The 21524-nt window shown below is 36.4% G+C and overlaps 1 protein-coding gene across 6 annotated transcripts in view; it reads left to right on the forward strand.

The window, feature by feature from the left end:
- Sox6 (SRY-box transcription factor 6) overlaps positions 1–21524 on the forward strand; it is a 577529-nt gene that overhangs the window by 549463 nt on the left and 6542 nt on the right. For all 6 annotated transcript variants that reach the window (XM_071616371.1, XM_071616370.1, XM_071616368.1 and 3 more), the window contains 2 exons: positions 10153–10386; positions 12986–13202. In XM_071616371.1, the coding sequence (XP_071472472.1) occupies positions 10153–10386; positions 12986–13202 (451 nt within the window). The remainder of the gene's footprint in view (positions 1–10152; positions 10387–12985; positions 13203–21524) is intronic.

Consider the following 21524-nt stretch of genomic DNA (forward strand, 5'->3'; position numbering starts at 1 on the left):
TTGCTCCTGAGTCACTCTAAAATATTGTCCTTTATATTTTTTAAGGAGTGTTTATAGCTTTTGCTTTTAGTTTTCAGTCATGGTTTACCTCAAATTATTCGTTCCTCCACCCCTACTTTTTTGTGGAACTGGCATTTAATGAACCCAAATGCTCTACCACTGCACTGAATCTCCAGCCCTGTTTATTTTTTGTTTTAAGACAGGGTCTCACTAACTTGCCAGGTGAACTTTGAACTTGGTGATCCTCCTCTCCCAGTCTCCCAAATTGCTGAGATCACAGGTGCTCACCACTATGTCCAGCTTCAAATTAATTGCTTTGTGTAGCATGTGATAAACCAAGGTTTACTTTTTTCAATATATGTATCCAGTTGTCCTAGAACTGTGTGTTGGAGAGGCTATCATTTCTCATTTTAACAGCCTGGATCTTTATTAAAGATATTTTGAATTCTGTTTCTTCAAGAATGCTTTGGCTGTCACTGCTTTGTGTTTTATATAAATTTTAAAATCAACTTGTCAATGTCTATAAAATATACTTTTGGGATTATTATTGGGATTGAATTGAATCTATAAATTCAGTAAGAGATGATGCCTTAATAATATTGAGTCTTCTGATTCATGACCATGGCATATTCTTCCATTTATGTGAATCTTCCTTAATTCACAAATGTATTGTTTTTGGTGTAGGTGTCTTGAACACTTTTTGAGGAGGCTAAATGTATTCCTGCATATTTTATTTTGTGGTGGTGTTATGAATGAATGTAAATTTTAAAATATTTTAATTGTTTGTAGCTAGTGCATAGAAATATGATTGATTTGTGTTTTTATTTTATATTACAACACTATTAAATTCACTTTTTCTAGTAATTTTTTTGTAGATTCCTTAGGAGTTCATATGAACAGATAATATTATGGACCCTTTTCCAATTTGTATACTTTTTCCTTTTAAATTGTTGTTTAGCAATGGTGAATATTTTCCCTTGTTCTTAATCTTAAGGGAAGGCATTCAGTAGTTCCCTATTAAATATATTGTTAAGTGTAGGTTTTCCTTAAATGCCCTTTAACAGAATGAGAAAGTTCTCTTCTATTACTAGTTTTCAGAGATTATTTATCATGAAAGTGTATTGAGTTCTGTCAAAACCGTTTTCCAAATCTGTGGCAGCGATCTGTTTTTTTCCTCCCATTTGTTCTGTTAGTATTGATGAATTGTATTCCCTGATTTCAAATTTTAAACTCATCTTAGTTCCTGAGATAACTCCTGCTTGTTCATGGTGTACATATTACATATTCTAGATTCTGTTTGCTAATATTTTATGAAGAACCTTTGTACTCATGTTCCCTTCTCTATCAGGGTACGCTCCCTCATAAAATGAATGGCTAGTTCTTTCTGCCTCCACCCTCTGCATTTTCACACCATCTTTTTGCCTCTTTCTTCAAATTTGCTAGTGACACCATTCGGGAATGGAGTTTTGGGTGGGAAGGTTCTTGGTCATAAATTCAATTTTTTATTATCTGATGATTCATATTTTCTATTTATTGAGTAAATTTCATTAGTTTGTCTTTTGAGGAATTTGTCCATTTCATCTGAGTTGTCAAATTTATTGGAATTAAGCATTCATAATATGCCTTATTATCCTTTTAATGTGAGTAGTACTGATGGTGAAATTCACTCTTTCATTCTGGATACTGATATTTTTTGTTTTTTCTCTTTGTCTGTTGATCATTCTTAGAATGGGTCTGTCAATCTTATTGATCTTTTCAAATTACTAACCCTTGGCTTTTTAAATTGTCTTTATTGTGTCTGTTTTCTATTTCATTGATTTTTTTTTTTTTTGCTCTTTATCCATTCTGAAAATCTCTGACTTTAAATTTAATTATTTAACTTCATCTCTATGTAATATAATTGTTGAATTTAATGGACTTGGTTTTTATAATTTACAACTTTGTTTCTATTTGTTCCCTCAGTTTTTCATCTCTTTTTCTCCATTCCTGCCTTCCTTTGGGTAAATTGAGTTCTTTTGAAGGATTCTGTTTGACTTATTCTACTGACTTTTAGCTACAGCTCTCTGTATCTTTTAAAATTGGTTTTTCTAAGAACTCACTACACATCCTTGAGTATCCCACAGTCAAACTTTTACCACTTCACATAAAATAAAATTAACAATTTTCTGCCACTTACTACCTTTGTCCTTTAAGCTAATATGCTATTGTTGTCCCATATTATAGTTCTATATAGGTTGAAAGTCCCCAATACAATGTTTTGTTTTGCATTAAATAGTCTGGTATGTTTTAAAACACTAAACAATTAGTCATTTATTAATGAAATCTATTGAAGGAAAAAGTCACTTAGCTTTAAGATTTTCTTCCTTGTGGTATATCTGGTTTTTGTTGGACATTATTTCTCTTCATCTTGAATAATTTATTTGAATACCTCTTTTGGTTAACTCTTTCTCTTAGCTTTTATTTACCCAAGAGAGTGTTTTATATTCATTTTGTGTGTGTGTGCAACTAGGAGTAATTTTTATTTTATTCTTTGTTCTTTGATATTTTCTAGGTGTTCTGTAATAACTGTGCTTTAATTTTTTACTTTGTATATTTTATTAACATATATTAATTGTATGTGTTAGTGGGAGTCAGTGTTATATTTCCATACATATGTACAATGTGCATTAATCATCATTAACCACCTTTCTTCCACTCTGGTCATCTCTTGGCAGCATTCCCAACCCTAGAAATCACTTTTCTACTTTCAGGGTGACATTTCTTAGTTTCTACGTATGAAAGAAGACTTGCAGTATTTTACATGTCTGGTTTTCTGTCACTTAATATGATGTCCACCAGTTCCATCCATGTTATTGAAAATGACATTTCATTCTTTTTGTGGCTGAATAATATTCCACTCACACGTTTAAAAATATTTTTTATTAGTTCCTTTTAGTTATACATAATATTAGGGTTCATTTTGACATGATTATACAAGCAAGGTATATAATTTTCTCCAATTCAGTCACCTCCCCTCCTTCCTGCCCCTGTTTCCTTCCCTCTACTCTACTGACTTTGAACCATATGGTCACTGGATAAAAATCCTAGATTGCCTTTTTCTTTCAATACTCTAAAGATGTTCCATACTCTTCCAGTCTGCGTTGTTTCTAATGAATAATTATTCATCACTTGCATGATTGTTCTCCTGTATGTAATGTCCATTTTCTCTGGAAGTTTCTCTTTGTTTTTTGTTTTCAGCAGTTTAACTGGATTCTTGGTGTGGTTTCTTTGTATTTGGTATGCATGCATTTCTCTGCATGTCTTGAACTTGTTAGTTGATGTTTCTCACCAAATCCAGGTAATTTTCATCTAGGTCTTTGTTTCTGTTTTTGGTCTCTGTGTCACATTTTCCTGGTTGTTTGAACAACCAGTCATTTTTTATAATATATATTGTCTGTTGTGGATTATAAATTATATGACTCTGGACGCCATTATCTTCATTTTAAAATGTTAATTTTTGTAGCAGAAGGCCACTAAATTATCTGCCAATTGCATTAAACTTATCGAGGCTTAGTTTTACACTGTGTGAAAGTTTATATCAATTTTGCTTTTAGTCCTAGGTGAATCTTTAGTCTTGGTATGTAGAATTTATTTCTAAAGGATTGCCCCTCTGGGATTTCAAGGCAAAGTACAAGGTGTTTATAAATCCCCTCTAACTTTATAGGATTCAAAACCGAATTCTATTTCCCTTGCAGTGGGCATCAGCTGACATAGCTGCTCAGAGTTTTCAGATATTGAGCCCTGTTTTTCACATAGCTCACTCGAGTCTTCCCTATACATGTGAAGTTCAGGGTTCAGTCACTTGGAAACCTCAAATTCTGTCTTTGACACATTAAGCAAAATAGACACTGTTGGCACTTGCCGCTCAACACTGAGCAGACAGGGGAGCATATTCATGGTAAAAACTATGAAAACAGAATTCCATTTAGTAAAATTCCCTCTCTTCTAGCATGGAATTCTCTCCAGTTTCTGCTGGATTTTGGTAGCTCTCAGATGTCTTCATATGGTAATCTTTTCATATTTTGCCCAGCATTTTTAATTATTATCTGTTGGAGACTTGGTCTGATAATAGCTTACCAGAACTGTATCCCAGAACAGAATTTTTTTAAAGGAATTTTTTTAATACCTTTATTCTATTTATTCATGTATGTGGTGCTGAGGATCGAACCCAGGGCCTCACATGTGCTAGGTAAGCACTCTACCGTTGAGCTATCGCCCCAGCCCCCAGAACAGAATTTTTAATGCCAATAGTTTTCATATATAACATTCATTCTGTCTGACAAAATACAAGTCTTCATAGGCCTTTTAGAAGGCATTTAGATACCTTATTTTTCTCTATTCTTTATTATCAATTATCTTGTAATCACTGAGACTATTCAGTGGTAATTTCTCATTCGGTTTCCATTTTGATCTCTTCCAGAATATATTTGTTCATGTTACTCCCCTGCTTAAATACCTTAAAGACTTCTTAGGTTGGAATTCAAGGTGCTTAGCAATCTGGCCTCTGTTTACTTTTCTAATTTCATCTGTTAGTACTCCCTCTTTTTTCCATAAGCCCAAACCACAGCCAGCTTCTTTTTATCCTTCAAACCATTGTGCTTTTGTTATAACTCTGTGCCTTTATTCACACTCATTTCCCAGCTTGGAATACTTTCAGACTCCTACCTGCTAGGAAAACTTGCTCTTCTTTCAAGTGCTCAAGTGTCACTTTATCTCCAAAGCCTCCCTAATATTCATCTCTGTCTACCCCAACAATCTCTTCTCTGCTTTCATGGTATTCTAAAATTTCCTTTGTTAGGACTGTTTTATAATTTTTCATTTATGTGTCTTTTCCTCACTAGAACAACTTCCTTAAAAACAAAGTACATGTGTTATTTAGCTTGCATGCTCCATTGCAGTGCTGGATACATCTGAAATTTGTCAGAAGTATTTGCTGAATTAATGCATAAATAAATTATTACTAGACACATTATAGAATTAGCCAGAATTCTTCCTTAGGGAAAATTTATATATGCACAAGCCCACACCAAACACTCATTCATTCAGATAGCCCTTGGAATTTACCCAGGAAGGGGCCTCTCTAGGATTAGTTCAGGACCATTGCCATCGACTATGATGGTGAAACTAGACGTCATTCCAACCCACCTGGAAAAACTCAATTTTCTGTCTTCCCTAAATCATTCTAGTCACAATTTCCTAAGGAGGTCTTTGTCTTGGTGATTTCTATTTTCTCCCTGTAGGTTAACTATCTTTCTTTGCTTAACTGAAAGTTTGCATTTATACAAACTGTGACTGAAGAGATGAAGGATAAATTAACCAAGATGAGCTTTCTAGGGGAAGTCATGTGGAGTAGAGGCTCTGGCCTACAGGGACCATGCTTCCCCTTGGTATCTTAGGGTGGTGCTGTTGACCTCCTGGACTTTCAGTAACTGTCATTTGGGACTGCTATTGCTGATAGTCTCTTAGATCAGCAGGAAAGAGTAGTCCCCAGGTACATAGCTGTGGGTCTAGGCTCCTTCCAATTGCTGTCTAGGAGAAATCTTACTTTGAATGCACAAATGTTTCCTCTGCCATTAAAACAAAAGGTAACTTCCTTATAGAATGTTAAGCCATTCCTTAGGACAATTTTGGATGCCAGAAGAGTGTTGTCTATTTAACAATGAAATATTTTGTTTTTACACTTAATGATATCTCAAAAATGAATGAAGCAGTATAAAATCTTACCTGATATTTAGAATTTTAGAGTGAATTATAACAGAAAGTGAACGTTGGGCTGTAGATATACAGATTAATGGCATACCTTTTGAAAACAGTTGATAGTATTCTATAGAATCTTCCTTATCTATTTAAAGGAGTTTCAAAAAATTTAAATTCTTTAAATTTCTGAATTATTCAGCATATATAGTCATGTGCTGAAACAACAATTCCCTAACCAATTTCTTTCATGAAATGAATTTTAGAGAATTTAGGATACTTTCTAAATGTTCTTTTGCCACACACAGTAGCATGGACCCCTGTAATCCCAGCGGTTCAGGAAGGCTGAGGCAGAAGGATCATGAGTTCAAAGCTAGCCTCAGCAAAAATGAGGCACTAAGCAACTCAGTAAGACCCTGTCTCTAAATAAAATATAACACAGAGCTGGGGATGTGGCTCAGTAGTCAAGTGCCCCTGAGTTTAATCCCCAGTACACACACACACACACACACACACACATATATTCTTTTGTGACTGATACTTTTATAAAATTGTGAATGTGAGCTTCACTCAAACCTAAATTCTAAGTTCAAATAATAGATGAGTTGTCATCTTTCAATGAAAAAGAAAGTAATATTGAGAGATGTTTTCTATCAATATATTTGGTCAAAGAAATATTTGTTGCAAAGCATCTTTCTGCATAGTGCTCATTTGAATGCTTCCATAAATTCTATGGAAGTGGTACATCACAGAGTCCCTGCAAAAAGATAAAAGAAACCCTCAACATGTCTTTGTGGGGTATCTGTGGTTTACAATATTGCATTTCCTGCAATATTAATAAACTGAGGTATAAGTTCAGGAAAGGATAGAGGACATTTCCTCAGGATGTTAGTGGTAATTATTAAGGCAAGAGTAAGAGGCCAATTTTCATATGCAAAGTAGGTTTATTGCTGTTTTGCCCTGGCTGCCTAAGTAAGAAGGAGGGTGACATCATGAACATAGTTTTATAATCATAAGGTAGCCTTAGAATACCACATATTAAAAAGATAGGTAAGAAAGGAGGTGAAATTAGGAGGAGGGAGAGGAGAAAACACTGGGAAAAAATTGGTCCAGGTTAAGATTTTGCAAAGGGATCTGTGCACTGCAAATTTCTATCATTAAAAGACATGTGGAACTGATGTGAATCTGCAATATGTATACGGGGTAAAAATGGGAGTTCATAATCTGCTTGAATCAAATGTATGAAATATGATATGTCAAGAGGTTTGTAATGTTTTGAACAACTAATAAAAAAACTAGAAACAAAAATAAGGTTTTAAAAAGTTCATTATATATAAACCTAGAAAAAAAATAAAAAAATAAAAGACATGGTTCATCTCTGCTCAGATATCAAGTCCAATTCAAAAGTAGTTTCACACTTCAGTCTCCCTGAGTTAGTCTCTTCTCAAATCTTGATTTGTCTGCCACAACATTCCTAGTTTAGCTTAGGATGCCCCCATTTGTTTTTCAGTTCACTCCTTCAGGAAGAGAGAAGAGTTGACAAGAAGAGATGTTCACATATCTAAAGCATTTTCTATTTTCCCTTCTTCCTTCACATTTTTATACTATGCATTGTTCTTGAGTTTCTCCATTTTCTGAAGCATTTCTTATAAGTCCTTGAGATCCTCTGTGTTATGAATTCAGTATTGTGTAGATAATATATACTGTGAGAGGAAGGGGAGAGGTCATTGCAGAGCAGTTGGTGCATGTGGGATCTGAGTTCTGTTCCTTGGGCAAGGGGAGGTAGTGTTTAGTAAAGAAAAGAGACAAAGAAATCTATGCTAAGACTGATATAGCATAAGAGGAAGAGAAATTGGGCATATGTCTGGGAGAATCGATAGTATGGAGTAGAGGATATAGAAGCTCTCTCTGCACAAGCAGAATCTAAAAATTTACCATGATTTCTGTCAGTCTATAGAAGATTAAAAATTCCCATTTACAATGAAATACATACTTTAAATGAAGAAATAAATAGAAGCTGACTAGTTGGGTTCGCTAGAGGTAAAAGAGCTACAACAGCAAAAACAGATCTCAAATGTTAATCACCTGTGGCATAGTAGTTAACTTAGAATAATACTGAAATGTTTTTGCATCTGACATTCTCCACAAACCTGTCTCCTTTTATGTGTATGCATGCCAGTATATAAATTGCTGAATCCATGTCAGTTGTAAAGTAATGGCACTGAGGGCATCATAAATTACCATGGTGATCCTCAGGAGAAGACACTGTCGTATCTGAATGAGTATTTCACTTCCAGAGTAATGTATGCCTTCATCTGGCCCAGCAGTCAGCATATTGCCCTGTGTTGATGGATATTGTCAGCTGGAAGCTACACTACATTTCACTGCACAATAAACATGGCTGTCAAACCCATATAAAGTGAAATCAATTTATCCTGTATGGTCAGTGCATTTTAAATGAAATTAATGTACTGTGGGTATGGTGGCAAAAAGGTAGCATATTAGTTATGCATCTTGGGATCTGAGACTTTTCATGTAAGGCATCATTCTGTCTAGTAAGCCTAAAAGAAGGGCTGTTTATAAAAAATATGTTTATTTTTGCATGATTTTCAGAAAGTGGCCTCTCCACCCTCCTTCATGTTTAGGAAAAAAAAAATCACAATATTAACCAATTCCATCCTTTTATCCTGTCTTTTGTTTACAATAAATGATGAACATATTTGCCGAATAACAGTGTGCTTTAATGTTCTAATTTATTACTGGTTTTGACACCAACAAATTTCTACTTAACCAAGGTATCTGGAAATAGAAGGACCAGAGATTGATTAGGTTGTGTTATTTCTATGTAAGTCTGCTGAGCTGAAAGGATTTACTTTGTCCAGGAAACAGAAATGTGGGGTTTGCACCTACACTTTTGGGGGAAGGCTTTCCTGCTTATGCATAGAAATATTGACATTAGTCCAACCACTTTGTATTTTACTATAGAAGTTCTCAGTGTATAGGGAGATAGGCAGTAATTGCCACATGACAAAGCATATATTGGTATGTCACACTGCAGGTGGGCAGGGGTTGGGGTCGTGAAGATAAGCAAGAGCTTCATTCATTCATTACATTTATTAACTAAAATTCTATGTGCCAGATATTCCACTAGATCCAAGGAATACAGCAATGACAAGAGCCATCCCTTGCCCCCATCCTTAAGGAGCTTCCAATCTATTACGTTACTAGACTCAGCTTTTCAGAAATAACACCAGAAATTTACATATAGTTTCATAGGTATTAAAGAAATTCCATTAAACAACAGAAAAATATATCAGGACCCTTGAAATGAACACCTCTACTAGTCTACTACTTTTTCATAAGAATTGAAAACCACATATTTTTTCACTTAATATTTATTGTCTAGTATGTGAAGAATCCCAGGTATTCAAGAACAAGTGCAAGATAATCTCAAACTTCAGAGATCTCATGTTCCTAGGGATGGCATAGAAAGATCGGAGGGAGACAGTCACATAAACAATAATTACTTTGGGACATGGAGCCTGAAAACAAGAAGAAATGCACACTGCCTGGGAGCATCGTTGCAAATGCTGTTCTTTTAGCCTGAACACCCTTCTCATCTGTCTTTACTCCTCTCTCCCACTCACTGGCAGATTCCATGTCAGCCTTTGAGCCTCAGCAGGAACATTACATCTCCTAGGAAGCAGTAGCTGACCATCCTGTCTGCTTCTCCCTTGCACCTTGTTACCTCCAGTTTTGCAGCACTTGCCACACTTTCTGGTATAAGTGCCTGCCTCCCCTCCAATTCTGAGCACCTCAAAAGCAGGAGCCACTTTATTTGCCTTTGTATCCCTAGCACCCGATGTAAAGCCTAACTCACAGGAATTGCTCAGTCATTATTTTTCATTGAATTGATTCGTTATGAAATATGCCAACATTTGAATAGGATTTGAAGGATGTGTGGGACTTAGCATGACAGACTAGGAGAAGCATGGTGCAGGCCAAGGGACAGTGCTGTGAAAAACAATTCTCTTTGGGGGAATTTGTTTGAGATGGCTGTGATTTTTGGCATGTGAAGCTAAAATGACAGGGAAGAGCCTGCTTTTGAAGGAAGGAATCACAGCAGGAAAGTTTGCTATAAAATAATGCCAGTCATTACTTGATCACCTGGAGTTGATTACAGTAAATGTACCAGCTGTATGAAAATATGCAAAGTTAATTCTGTCCAGTGTCCCTTTGAGGGCTACATAAGAAGGGCCTGAAGAATTATCATCTAAAAATGTCTTCTGCTCCCAAGAGATCACTTAGAAGAGACAGGCCTAGGGCTAGCATTGGAGCCAAGGCGACAATCTGTAATGTTACTTTATCTCTATAATAATTCTTTGCACCCATCTTGTTCTTCCTGCCCTGACATTACAGGAAGTAAAGCAATGAATGGCTCTGCAGCTAAACTACAGCAGTATTATTGTTGGCCAACAGGAGGTGCCACTGTGGCTGAAGCACGAGTCTACAGGGATGCCCGAGGCCGTGCCAGCAGTGAGCCACACATCAAGCGACCAATGAATGCATTCATGGTTTGGGCAAAGGATGAGAGGAGGAAAATCCTTCAGGCCTTCCCTGACATGCACAACTCCAACATTAGCAAAATCTTAGGTGAGTACAGGGGCACAGCTAATGCTGACCTTTCACCCCATGAGTGCTGCATGAGTGGAAAACAGGGGCAGAACTAGGCTCTCAAGGGGGACTGTGGCTGGAGAAGCCAGATGAAGTTTAGTCAGCTACAATAGCAGCTTTTGTCATCATCTCCTCCTCCCCAGAACATGGCATTTAGGTTTGGGACTTACCGAATCTACCACAGCAGGTGGCTAAAAACTGATTTTAAAGGCAGACTATAGTATCGTGTTAATATTGTAAATTTAGCAACTCATAAGAGGAGACTGCTAAACAGGAATCATGGGGACTAGATTTATCTCTTTATTCAATCTTTTTAAATTTGTAAGTTGCTATACAGCCTTGGAAATACTCATAGATCTTAGGTTTTCTGGTCTAGTATTCTTGGGTTCATGTGTCCCACTGAAAGAATTCATCCAGGACTAGAGTGAACCCCAAAATGGTGTGAAATTCATAGAGTACAGAACAGAGCCTCTAATGATAACTTTTAAACTTGTAAAATAAAACTACATTTATTTTAATAAGATATGACTAGTTCAAATTTCATAGCACTGTGCTGAACACATAGACCACAGGGCAGAGCCCCATTTTGTGGTAAATTGCCAGAGTGATTCTCCCGTTTCTCAGGATTAAACTCAAACCTTGTTCTCTTAGCATAAAGCTTGCCTAGCGCAGATTATACAGTTTAGAATTATTGTGCTCAACATATTGAACATATTTTATCCAACATGCAGCATTACAGTCAACATGTTTCCTCTTTAAAAAGAAAAATCACAGAAGGCACTGTTCTACTTAAGCTGTCATAATGTGACAAAATCTCAAAGGGAGCTGTTTAAGAAGCTGAAAAACATTAGAGACTTAAACTGTGGTTTTAATTTTTTAAATGTTTTGTTCAAAGGCAATAAATATTTAACCTGAGTAAATATCAGTGATCTGGACATATACAAATACACATGTTTTGTTACTGTATAAATAATTTAACTAGATTCTGAGACATTTTGAGGCAGTGACCTCTGAGAAAATTTAAAACATACATAAGCTCAGATAGTGATGAAATGTTAAAATGCAGGTTTTTCTCTCTTTTTTTTTTCATTTTGACTTCTGAATTTAAAGATGGATATTTAATGTCATTATAATTAAGTGGGATTTTTGCTGTTTCAGAGATTAATACATAGAGATGTTATTCTTTTTAATTTAAATATCCTCCAAACCAAAATGTTCCTAATGAGCAGACTTTTTTTTTTTTTTTTCAAATTAAAAGACATTCTAGAAAATGCCAGTGCTACTTTGGCCTTATAATTTGATATCTGACGTTGAGATCTTCATATTTGTTTCCTATTGGTTTAGTAGTAATGTGAGCGAGCTTTCAGATGGGTACAGACCCTCTCTGTTTCCACTTTGGCAGCTGTGGAGAATCTGTATTATTAGTGTGTATTCTGTGAAAAAATTATTAGGAATACAGTAAGTATACTCATTAAAATGTAAACTTTTAAGCCCAGGCATTTCAAGAGTATCGAGAATCCTCTGTTAACTGGGGCTTAAAGCTGCTGGGAGCCAGCAGAACAGAGAAAAACCTATCTGCATAGATGTTCTACACAACTTTTGCACAACAATCAGGAAAGAACAGGGATGGATGTGCTATTAAAGCAGACCAGGATATTGCTGGCTACAGAGAATATTTGTACAACTTTTCCATTTGTTTATGTATGAAAAATCTCCCCCAAAGAATAGCTAACATCCAGTCTGCACAGCTGTTACCACTTTTTCACCAGCGAGACACAAAAATGCAATTTGATACATGTAAAAAAACACATCCCTCCTTCGTCAAGTGTTTAGATAATTCTTTATAAACAATATTAGAGAAGTGAATGCTTCTCCTTCTTCCTGTATAAACCATATTAAAATTTTTTGTACTTTTATTCGTACAACTTTCAATGGATGTGTTTATAATACTTGAAAATGGTATATATAATTCCAATGGTACCTTCCTGTTCTAAAGCTATAACTTCTGAAGTAGAGTTTTAGTTTTTTTTTGTTTTTTTTTTTTTTAATTATCAGAGGCCAGGGGAGACAGTGTACACAGGAGACTTTTATATATGGAGGGATAGCAACATCAGCTGACATCTTATCAAAGGTCAACTTTGTTAAAGATGCTTGGAGTATTGGGAGATGTTTGAATTTCTGGAACCAAGAAAGCTTTTCCTGCGAATCCTGTCATTCTCAAAAGTATGCTTAGCAAGTTCAGGCTTTTTTAACCCTGTAGAAAGAGAGAGAGAGGCAGATGACTAGGGAAAGACGTTGGTATAGGAGATGATCTTTAAACAGCAAAGATATATTTTAAAATAACAATATCATCAACCTTAAATCACTGAGAGAAATAAATACAACAAATGCATTTTGTACAAAATTTTGTTGTTTTGCTCTATCATCTAAAAGACTGGTTGGGAAATTCAGGGGTATGTGGCAATAGGAGCTACCCAGAACAGAGGTGAGTGAAGCAGTGCCAAGGGTCCATCTAGTCATATTTGCCTGGAATATGTTGCCTTGACCATTTGGGTAATTAGGCTATTTTTATGTCTAGGATCTCGCTGGAAATCCATGTCCAACCAGGAGAAGCAACCTTATTATGAAGAGCAGGCCCGGCTAAGCAAGATACACTTAGAGAAGTACCCAAACTATAAATACAAACCCCGACCCAAACGCACCTGCATTGTTGATGGCAAAAAGCTCCGGATTGGGGAGTATAAGCAACTAATGAGGTCCCGGAGACAGGAGATGAGGCAGTTCTTTACAGTGGGGTAAGTATTCCTGAATATGGCCATCTGGGCTTTCCTTTGCAGGAAAGTATAAACCTCAGGATGGCTACTGGTAGTATGTTTGGGAAATAGATTAGAGAAGGGAGGAGGTTGGGACATGATGGAGGGCTTTGGCTGTGAGAAGCTTTGCTGTGTCCCAAGTGGGCAGCCTTGCAACGTGGCTCCTACGCAGTTCAGAACAAACCTGCAGCAGGTCACTCCCAACTGATAGCCCCTTTCATTGTCTTCCATTCTAATCTAAGGTATTCAGTGCCCACACACAGAGTTTTTCATACTTTATTTAGACAGACACATAGGGAGAAAAAAATAAAAACTAACTTTAAGAAATCCCCAGAAGCTTCTCAGCTTCTCTGGGTGGTGCTTCTGACTCTAATCACAATAGTCTGCTTTTGTTGTGGGATCTACCACAAGATAATTGGCCTTGACATTGGTTAGAAGACCTCATTTTTGGCATGAGATCCAGAACTCCTGTTGCAGTAAATTATTCTGTGGTGGAAGCAGTAACAATGTGGATTTTCTTGCTTAAATCAGAAACTAGACATGTTTTTGATATCTTCAAGTCTGATTTCATGTCATTTTGTTTAAAAATTAGGTAATAGATTTCTGGTATAAATTTCGACTTGGCTGACTGGCTGTCTGCATTCAAAAGAGGCCCCTCCTAACCACAGTAGTCAGGATAAGTGGGGATGCAGATGCCTGTAGATTCCAGCACACCCAGACCTAGAAGCACAGGGGGGTGGAAACCAGGGGACCATTTTGGAGGCACTGGCTGAAGCAGCTGGAATCAGACACTTGGGAAAGGGCTTTGGAGAGAGACAAATGGAGGAAGCAAAAAAGGAAGCTGCATTTGTTGTTAAGGTGAAGGAGAACTGAGGAATTATTTCGTGCCTTGGAATAAGAAAGTTTTGCTTGAAAGTGAAACAAGAGATACCTTAAACATGAAGTAAAGAGCTATTTCTGTGTAAGGATGCTCAAAAGATAGCTCCTTGGAACAAAAAGCTGGTTTTAGAATAATAAAACTAATTTGAATTAGTAAATAAAATACAAACTTCAACAAGCCAGTGAAAGTCATCTGGGCTCTGAGTCTGCAGCACCTTAGTGTCTTAGGGAGGATTATGCCTTGAAGTTTGGGGGTCAGATACTGACCAGGTCAGCTTGAGCTGGACATTTACCAGCTTGAGCTGGAAATTTACCTTCTCTAAGCTGTTTTCTCACATATGAAATGAATAATAGCACCTATCATGTACAATTATTGAGATAATTCAATGTGGCACTACTTTCAAAAGTATGTTACATCATGCTTAGTATAGTACCCATAAAGATGAACTCTAGCATTACCATTTCTATTTAATATGTATTTACTATCACAGTAAAATTGTATGTTATATCACAGTAGATAATCAATGAATTACTTTATATTATTGTAGCATCTTTGGGGACAAAGACTGGCTTAAGCCACTTTATTATTTGAAGATTCTAATATATTTATTAGCCTGTCTTCATGCTAAAATAGGATTATTAAATTCCTCTGTATTAGAAATGTTTGCATTTTTAAAAGTAATATTTTTAACACAAAAAGTACTATGCAATATAATTGGACTATTGACATGATGGAGGATTTATGAAAAATTCCAACTCATAATGCTCTTTGGTTGTAGAATCATAGGTAGCCAAATACAAGTTTAAGACTGTATGGTAAAGATCTTCTTGTAACCACCTCCCTATTAGTGTATATCTTATATATTCTCTTTTGAGCAGAGAATCAAAAGTTTAAATTTGAGATCCTCTGTGATTTCTGCCCCTCTCCCTAGTCATGTCCCCTGTGTACTGGGTGACAGTGAATCTCACCACAGTCTAAAAAACTATCAAATGTACTATTTTAGTTCCCTGATAATATATTTGAAAACATGAATTGTAGTAATATTATTTATCTTTGTTCCCTTTACTAAAGGACCAAGGGTACATTAAAACAGCTATGAATCAAAATAGCACATACCAGTGCTTCTAAAATATAAAACTTAAATAACTACTAACATCTACCACTTATTGCTTATGCTGTGCTAGGTGTTTGGATATACAAATCATGTGGTCCTCTAAGTCAGAGAAAGGAACTGCTTTAGAGCAGTCCTATGGCTCCAAAAGATGAGAAGACTCAAAGGATTAAATCCAGGTCTCAGCCTCCACCATGCTGGCTTCATAGGAGCTGTCCTCACTGTGTTTCCTCAAAACATGCCTGACAGCCCTGCTCTAACACAGCCATGAGTGTAGCTGTACCTCTTGAGCAGAGCTCTTAGAAAACCTGGAGAAAATGAGGGGTGACATTGTGGAATAAAGTGTATAAAAGGATATTTGAAATTTAGAGACAAGGAATGCTGTTCCTAATAGTGTAGGAGAGTTCGTTGTGGAAGGATGTTTTAGACTGTGGATTGGGGCCATGACCAGAATGTCTTGTTCTTTAATCTTCAATGCTGAGCATTTTCCTCTGCCCAGATTTGGTAATATTTACTACATAAATCCAGGTATTATTCCCACTTATGGATTTGTGTTTTCTTTTAAGTAGTTCTATTTGATAGATTATTAGCTTCCTGAGACTCATCTTTGAATATTGATCTTCATTAGATGTGAGGTTATGACAAGAGAAGCAGGGAAAAAAACAAACAAAATATTCAAAGATTGCTATTGACTTCTTGATGGAACGGGAGTGAGATCAATTTTTATAGCTGATTTTGAAAAGACTTGCATAACTTTCAAGCCAATAAAACTATATATTACTCAACATTTTTGTGCATTTTACTGACTGTACAACTGTAGCTGATGAGTTAGTTTTTTTTTACTTAGCTATTATGAAATGAATTTGTCAATAATACTGAATAAAGTTAGCTCTTACCTTGGATTTAACCCCTCAATGTCAGATTAAGTATCAGAATTTGATAGAAATCCTGATAAGAGTGCTACAAATGTAGAGATGATATTCATTTAGATCCATACAGCTACAGTGATGTCTTTTTCTAAACAATTAGGACCAAATGTATTTTCTGTATTTGGAAACTTACTTAGTAATTTATTTGTGAACTGACAGCGAATCATGCAGGTACTATAAAATATTAATGTTGGGGCTACTACTTAAATAATAATAATGGTAAAATTATTGAATACTTATTGTATGCTCTTTACTGTACAGAGAGAATTATACAGATTATCACAACTACATAAATTTACAAAATAGGTAAGGTAATGTTTTCTCCATTATAGGGTTGAAAAACACAATGTTCAGAGATGTTAAATAATTTGTCTAAGGCCACACAGCTAGTAAATGGCAGGGCTGAGATTTAAACCAGGCACATGTGAATGTGAAACATATGTCCTTTTTACCATTACACATAACTCTCAGTTAGAGCCTACAAATTGTTTAGAGGCTGTATAGTGTAGTGGTTAAGAGCATCAATTCTGGAGCCAGACTGTTCTGGCTTAAATATGAGATTTGTTTCTTTCTTACTGTAGGAACTGATGCATGTCAATCTTTATTTATCTAAACCTTCCACCTGCCCTTGGGAAACTTATTTAAACTTTTTGCACCTTATATGTAAAATGACAATAAAAACAACAATAAAAGTCCCTTCTAAAGACTGAATAACTTAATACAGGAAATACCTGACACTCAATGACCTCTAAATTAGAATAAATATTATTATTCAAGAAAAATCATACTATGTGCCCAGTGAATATTTGACTACTGTATTAGAATTATTTTCCTACTTCTTTATGCTATAAGTGATTTGAACATTTACCACTTTGATCTAAATCCTAATGGGGTTAAATCACCTGTAAACTATGTACAAATATAGTTGAATTACATAGACCAGCCTCACTGTTTTCAATATTATCCTCTTGTAAAGAAGCTGTGTAAGAATCTCCAATACATAAAGTATAACGATTGCTATTATTTCTATTCCTTTCTGTAACGTCAACCACAGAGATGTAAAGCATATAGCTTTATCTTTTCATGAAACAAACTTTATTGTCTTCATTTATAGACTCTGGAAGGGTCTGAAGAGTCAGCAAATGATGGGGCTTTGCCAAAATAAATATGTGGTCCTTTATAACTGGCAAAGCTAGACCTTATTCTAGAAACATTCTTATGATTTGAAAACCATGCAGCAATGCTAAGCTCTGTCAGGGCCAGCTTATACTCTTTACTTGGTCTGGGAAGGAGGGTTCTTAGCCAGGGCCAGCTTATACTTTTTACTTGGCCTGGGAAGGAGGGTTCTTAGTCACCTCTGTTCTTATCAGCTGCATGTATACACTTTTATAAACATACAATTTTTGTTTTGATGTGCACATTCATTATTTGTAAAGCCCAATACCTGCCAGCTACTCCTATTTGTGAAATCTGCAGTGTTTGAATTTTGACTTAGAAATTGATCTGTAAAGGAAGGAAAAATGCTTTTTAGAAAGTAATTCCTAATAGACAAAGCTTGAGCCTGCTGGCTGGATTTTTCATTTTGTTCATTGATTAGCCAGTCAATTGGTAAGGGAATATTTGAAACCAGCTAGGTACCCAACATTGCACTAACTTAATACGGCACTAACTTAATAATGATTCTATACACATGAACTTTCAGCAAATGCTATAGTTCAAGAAGCTAGACACAAACATGAATAAATTAGCAAGTAATAGTTTGTTATGCACACTCACAGAGAACATATAGTGTTATGCATATAACATATAATGACGTGCTAATCTTGATGTTATAGAACGAGCAAATAAAGCTCAGAGGAAAAGAGATTACTATGCATTAGGGCCAACAAACCATAGGGTATCCTTGGGGAAGGGACTTGAGTTTTGGGCAGGTCAAGCAGGTAGAAAGTAGATTCCTGTTTTAGGATAAAGAAAACATGAACACATGGCAATGAAAATGGCTTGTTCAATAATGAAAAAGATGACCAGTCTAGAAATTTTCCCTGGCAATAAAGAAAATGAAAGATAAGCAGGCTGAGCAATATTTTGGAAGTCCTTGAAAGTCACTTCTTCAGATTCAACTGTTATACTTGCTTAATTTTTTTAGTCTCTCTTTATATTGATAATGACAATAAGATCACCATGACAGTTAGCTTATGGTTTCATATCCACAGAACCAGCTTAACTTCAGATGTCGTGTACTTCATGTGACCAGCCACCATCCTGGCCCAGGCTGCCCCAGAGGCAGAACTTTCCACCTTTCATGGGAGCTGTTCCTTTGTGAAACATGTCCTATTTTCAGAAAGTTCTTTTCCCCTAACTGAGCTATATTCTGCCTCTCTACTACTTTGTAGGCTGGGTCTAGTTCTCTTCTTTGGTCTCTCCTAGAACAAATCTTTCCCTTATTTATGAGGACAATGATTCAATCCTCTAAAGATGATTATGTCATATCTTTCTCCCCCTTCTTACCCATACATCTAGTCTCACTCTTTTCTTTAGATTAGGCTACCTACACTTTTCATTTGTTTTCCTCTCATTCACTAGTTTTGTCCATTCATTCATTCATTTATTCATTCCATGTATTCAACATTGAATACCTTCTACGTTTTAGGTATTGTGTAGGCTCTGGAGCCATGTCAGTGAAAATTTCTGTGGTGATAAAGCTTACATTCTAGTGTTAGAAGTCAGACAATCAATCAATAGAGAAATAAATAAATATAAAATAATGGTAAGTGCCTAAAAAAAGCATACCAGGAAAGAGGCAGGAAGTTTAAGAGGATGGGTGCGATTTAAATAGGATCGCCACAGAAAACCTCACTGAGAAGGTTTGAGCAAAGACCGAAGCAGGTGAGTGCAAGCTCTGCAGACATCAGGGAAATTAAGTGGGCAGAGAAAGCAGCAAATGCACCGGTCTTGAGGCAGTTTGCTCCTGGCTGGTTCAAGAAGAAATAGAAGGCCAGAATGACAGGAGAAAAGTAGAACAAGTATGTGGGAAGAACAGTAGATGTCAGAGAGAGAGGAGAGATCCCAAATGTGAAAGGACTTGATGGCCATTGTGATGACTTTGATCTTCGTCACAGTGCAGGGGAGGTCACAAAACTGAGGTGGCAATGTGGTGGAATGATCATTGCATGGATGGTGAAGCCATCAAGAGTTATGGTAAGGGTAATATTAGAGAGAGCAACCAACATCTTTAAGGAATGAGGGGGAATGACTAGCAGGAAGGAGATGAGGGTGTGGTGGGAGGCATAGTTTGGTAGCATGAGATTCAAAGATGAGGATTTTAAGATGTAGGAATAAAAGATAGTTTGTAAGAGACAATGAGGCACTAGGAAGGAAGCTACCATACCTCCAGGCCCATTTGAATGAGAGGTGTGGAAGGCAAACAGCCAACTCTTAGGAGGGCTGTAGGGGAGCAGTGTCCTAAAGAGAGCAAAGTGTCAGTGAGAGCAAGGTGTGGCAGTGACATTGAGTTCTAGAGGGAACAGGGAAAGAAGTCAGGAATTGGAGGAAGGAAGGAGTGTAGGTTAAAGGGTTGCACAGAACCAAATGTTAGCCTTTGGGGACTTTTTTCTTTGTAGAGTCATTTCTCAGAAGATACCCACACTTTCCTGGAAACCCTTTTTACACTGGATACCCTTCCCTATATGCACTGCTGTAGAGGAAGCCTTTTCCAGCCTGGGCAGTGGCCGCGAGGATTGTTGTATAATCTATTGTTGCAACTGATCCCAAATGCCTCCTGAGGGCCAGGGCTCATAGATAGTCCAACCTATCACCTTGTCATCCAGTGTCCTCCTAGACCCAGAGTAAGCTCTCTGTGTAGTTTACTCCAACTTCCTAATGGGGAATGAGAAGGGAATTATCATTGAGGACTTACTCTACATGTATAATGCTTTACTTATATGTTCTTATCGAATCGCCTTGACAGGCTGTGAGGTGAATGTAGTTATCCTAACATTCTGATGCTTAGATGAATAGAGGGGATGTCCATGATGATAATTAGCCTGCCCAAGATCACACAACCAATAACTGGTGGAGTTAGGATTTGAACCCAAGTCTGACCCTGAGCTCTTTGCACTATACCACAAACGTTTCTTCCTAGAAGGCCTTCCTGAAGCAAAGCCATCTCTCACAGTGATAAGTTCTCACTCTAGCATTCACAAAACAGTTGTGTGTGATTGTAAGACCCTTACCAGAGCCCAGCATTTCTTAAAATCCAGGGAGTAGCCCCTGAATTCAAACTATCACCATTTCAGACTTTGGCACTGGCTGTGGGCTCAAAACAGCCCTCTCAATCCACAACCCACATAGGCTTTTGAATAGCCCATGTGCCTCACTCTGGAAAGTGAGTTGTACAAATGCTGTATTTGCTTGTTTATTTTTTAATATTTCATTACCAGCTTAGAAGACCAGCTTAGAAGATTTTGATTCTGATTCAAATTGCTATGTATTTTTCTGACAGTGTGAGCTTGCCTTTCTCATCCCAGTCTTGATATCTATCAGAGAATTTATGACAGGGAAGAACTCAACTCCTGGCTGTGGAATTTGTATTTCTTTACACAACCAGTTTAGCCTCTGAACCTCAACTGGTCACTTCTGCTGTGAAGAGGGAAAATGCTAGCCTTTGGTTTATTATGAGATAATATGAAAGCATCTATGTATATAGTCTCTCCACACAGAGTAAGAGCTCAAGTTAAATTTATTTAATAGACATGAAGATATTTTTAAGAATGAACTTCAAAAATGACAATCTGTTCTTTGTGAAAATAAATGTCCTTTGTGGAAATAAAATGTCCCATTTAATAGTTTGTGTTAATTGCAGAGTTTAGATTAGCTTGCTAAATTGGAAAAATCTGTAAAATGGGTTAATATTGCAGTAAGGTCTTGCTCTACACTCTAATAATGTGATTAAGGCAAAAAAATTTCTATTGCAATTATCAAAACTTAGTTACCAATTCAATGAGGCATTCACTGCCTTGGGCAGGTTAGCATGAAATTTAATATGTGATAATTTACCCAAAACTTAGCAAAATGTATATTGCTTTTTAGAATTTGATTCAATGAGAGAGGGTAACCAGTATTTTATAAGATGTTTCTATACATAGATTTATACTCCTCTATAATTTGCTTCTTTCAGGCAACCAAACTCAACAAATGAATTATAGAAATTGAAACAATATTAGTGCTTAGTGTCAATTGGGTGCTGATAGGTTCTATAGAAGTCATAAACTTTTATGAAACATAGCAAGCTTAGTATATCTGTGTATTGAACTCTATTAAGAAGGATGGAATTCAAAAAATCAGTTGACAACATAGGTTCAAATTCTAGTTTTTCCAGTATGAAC

This window comes from Marmota flaviventris, chromosome 9 (assembly GCF_047511675.1).
Source record: "Marmota flaviventris isolate mMarFla1 chromosome 9, mMarFla1.hap1, whole genome shotgun sequence".
NCBI lineage: Eukaryota > Metazoa > Chordata > Mammalia > Rodentia > Sciuridae > Marmota > Marmota flaviventris.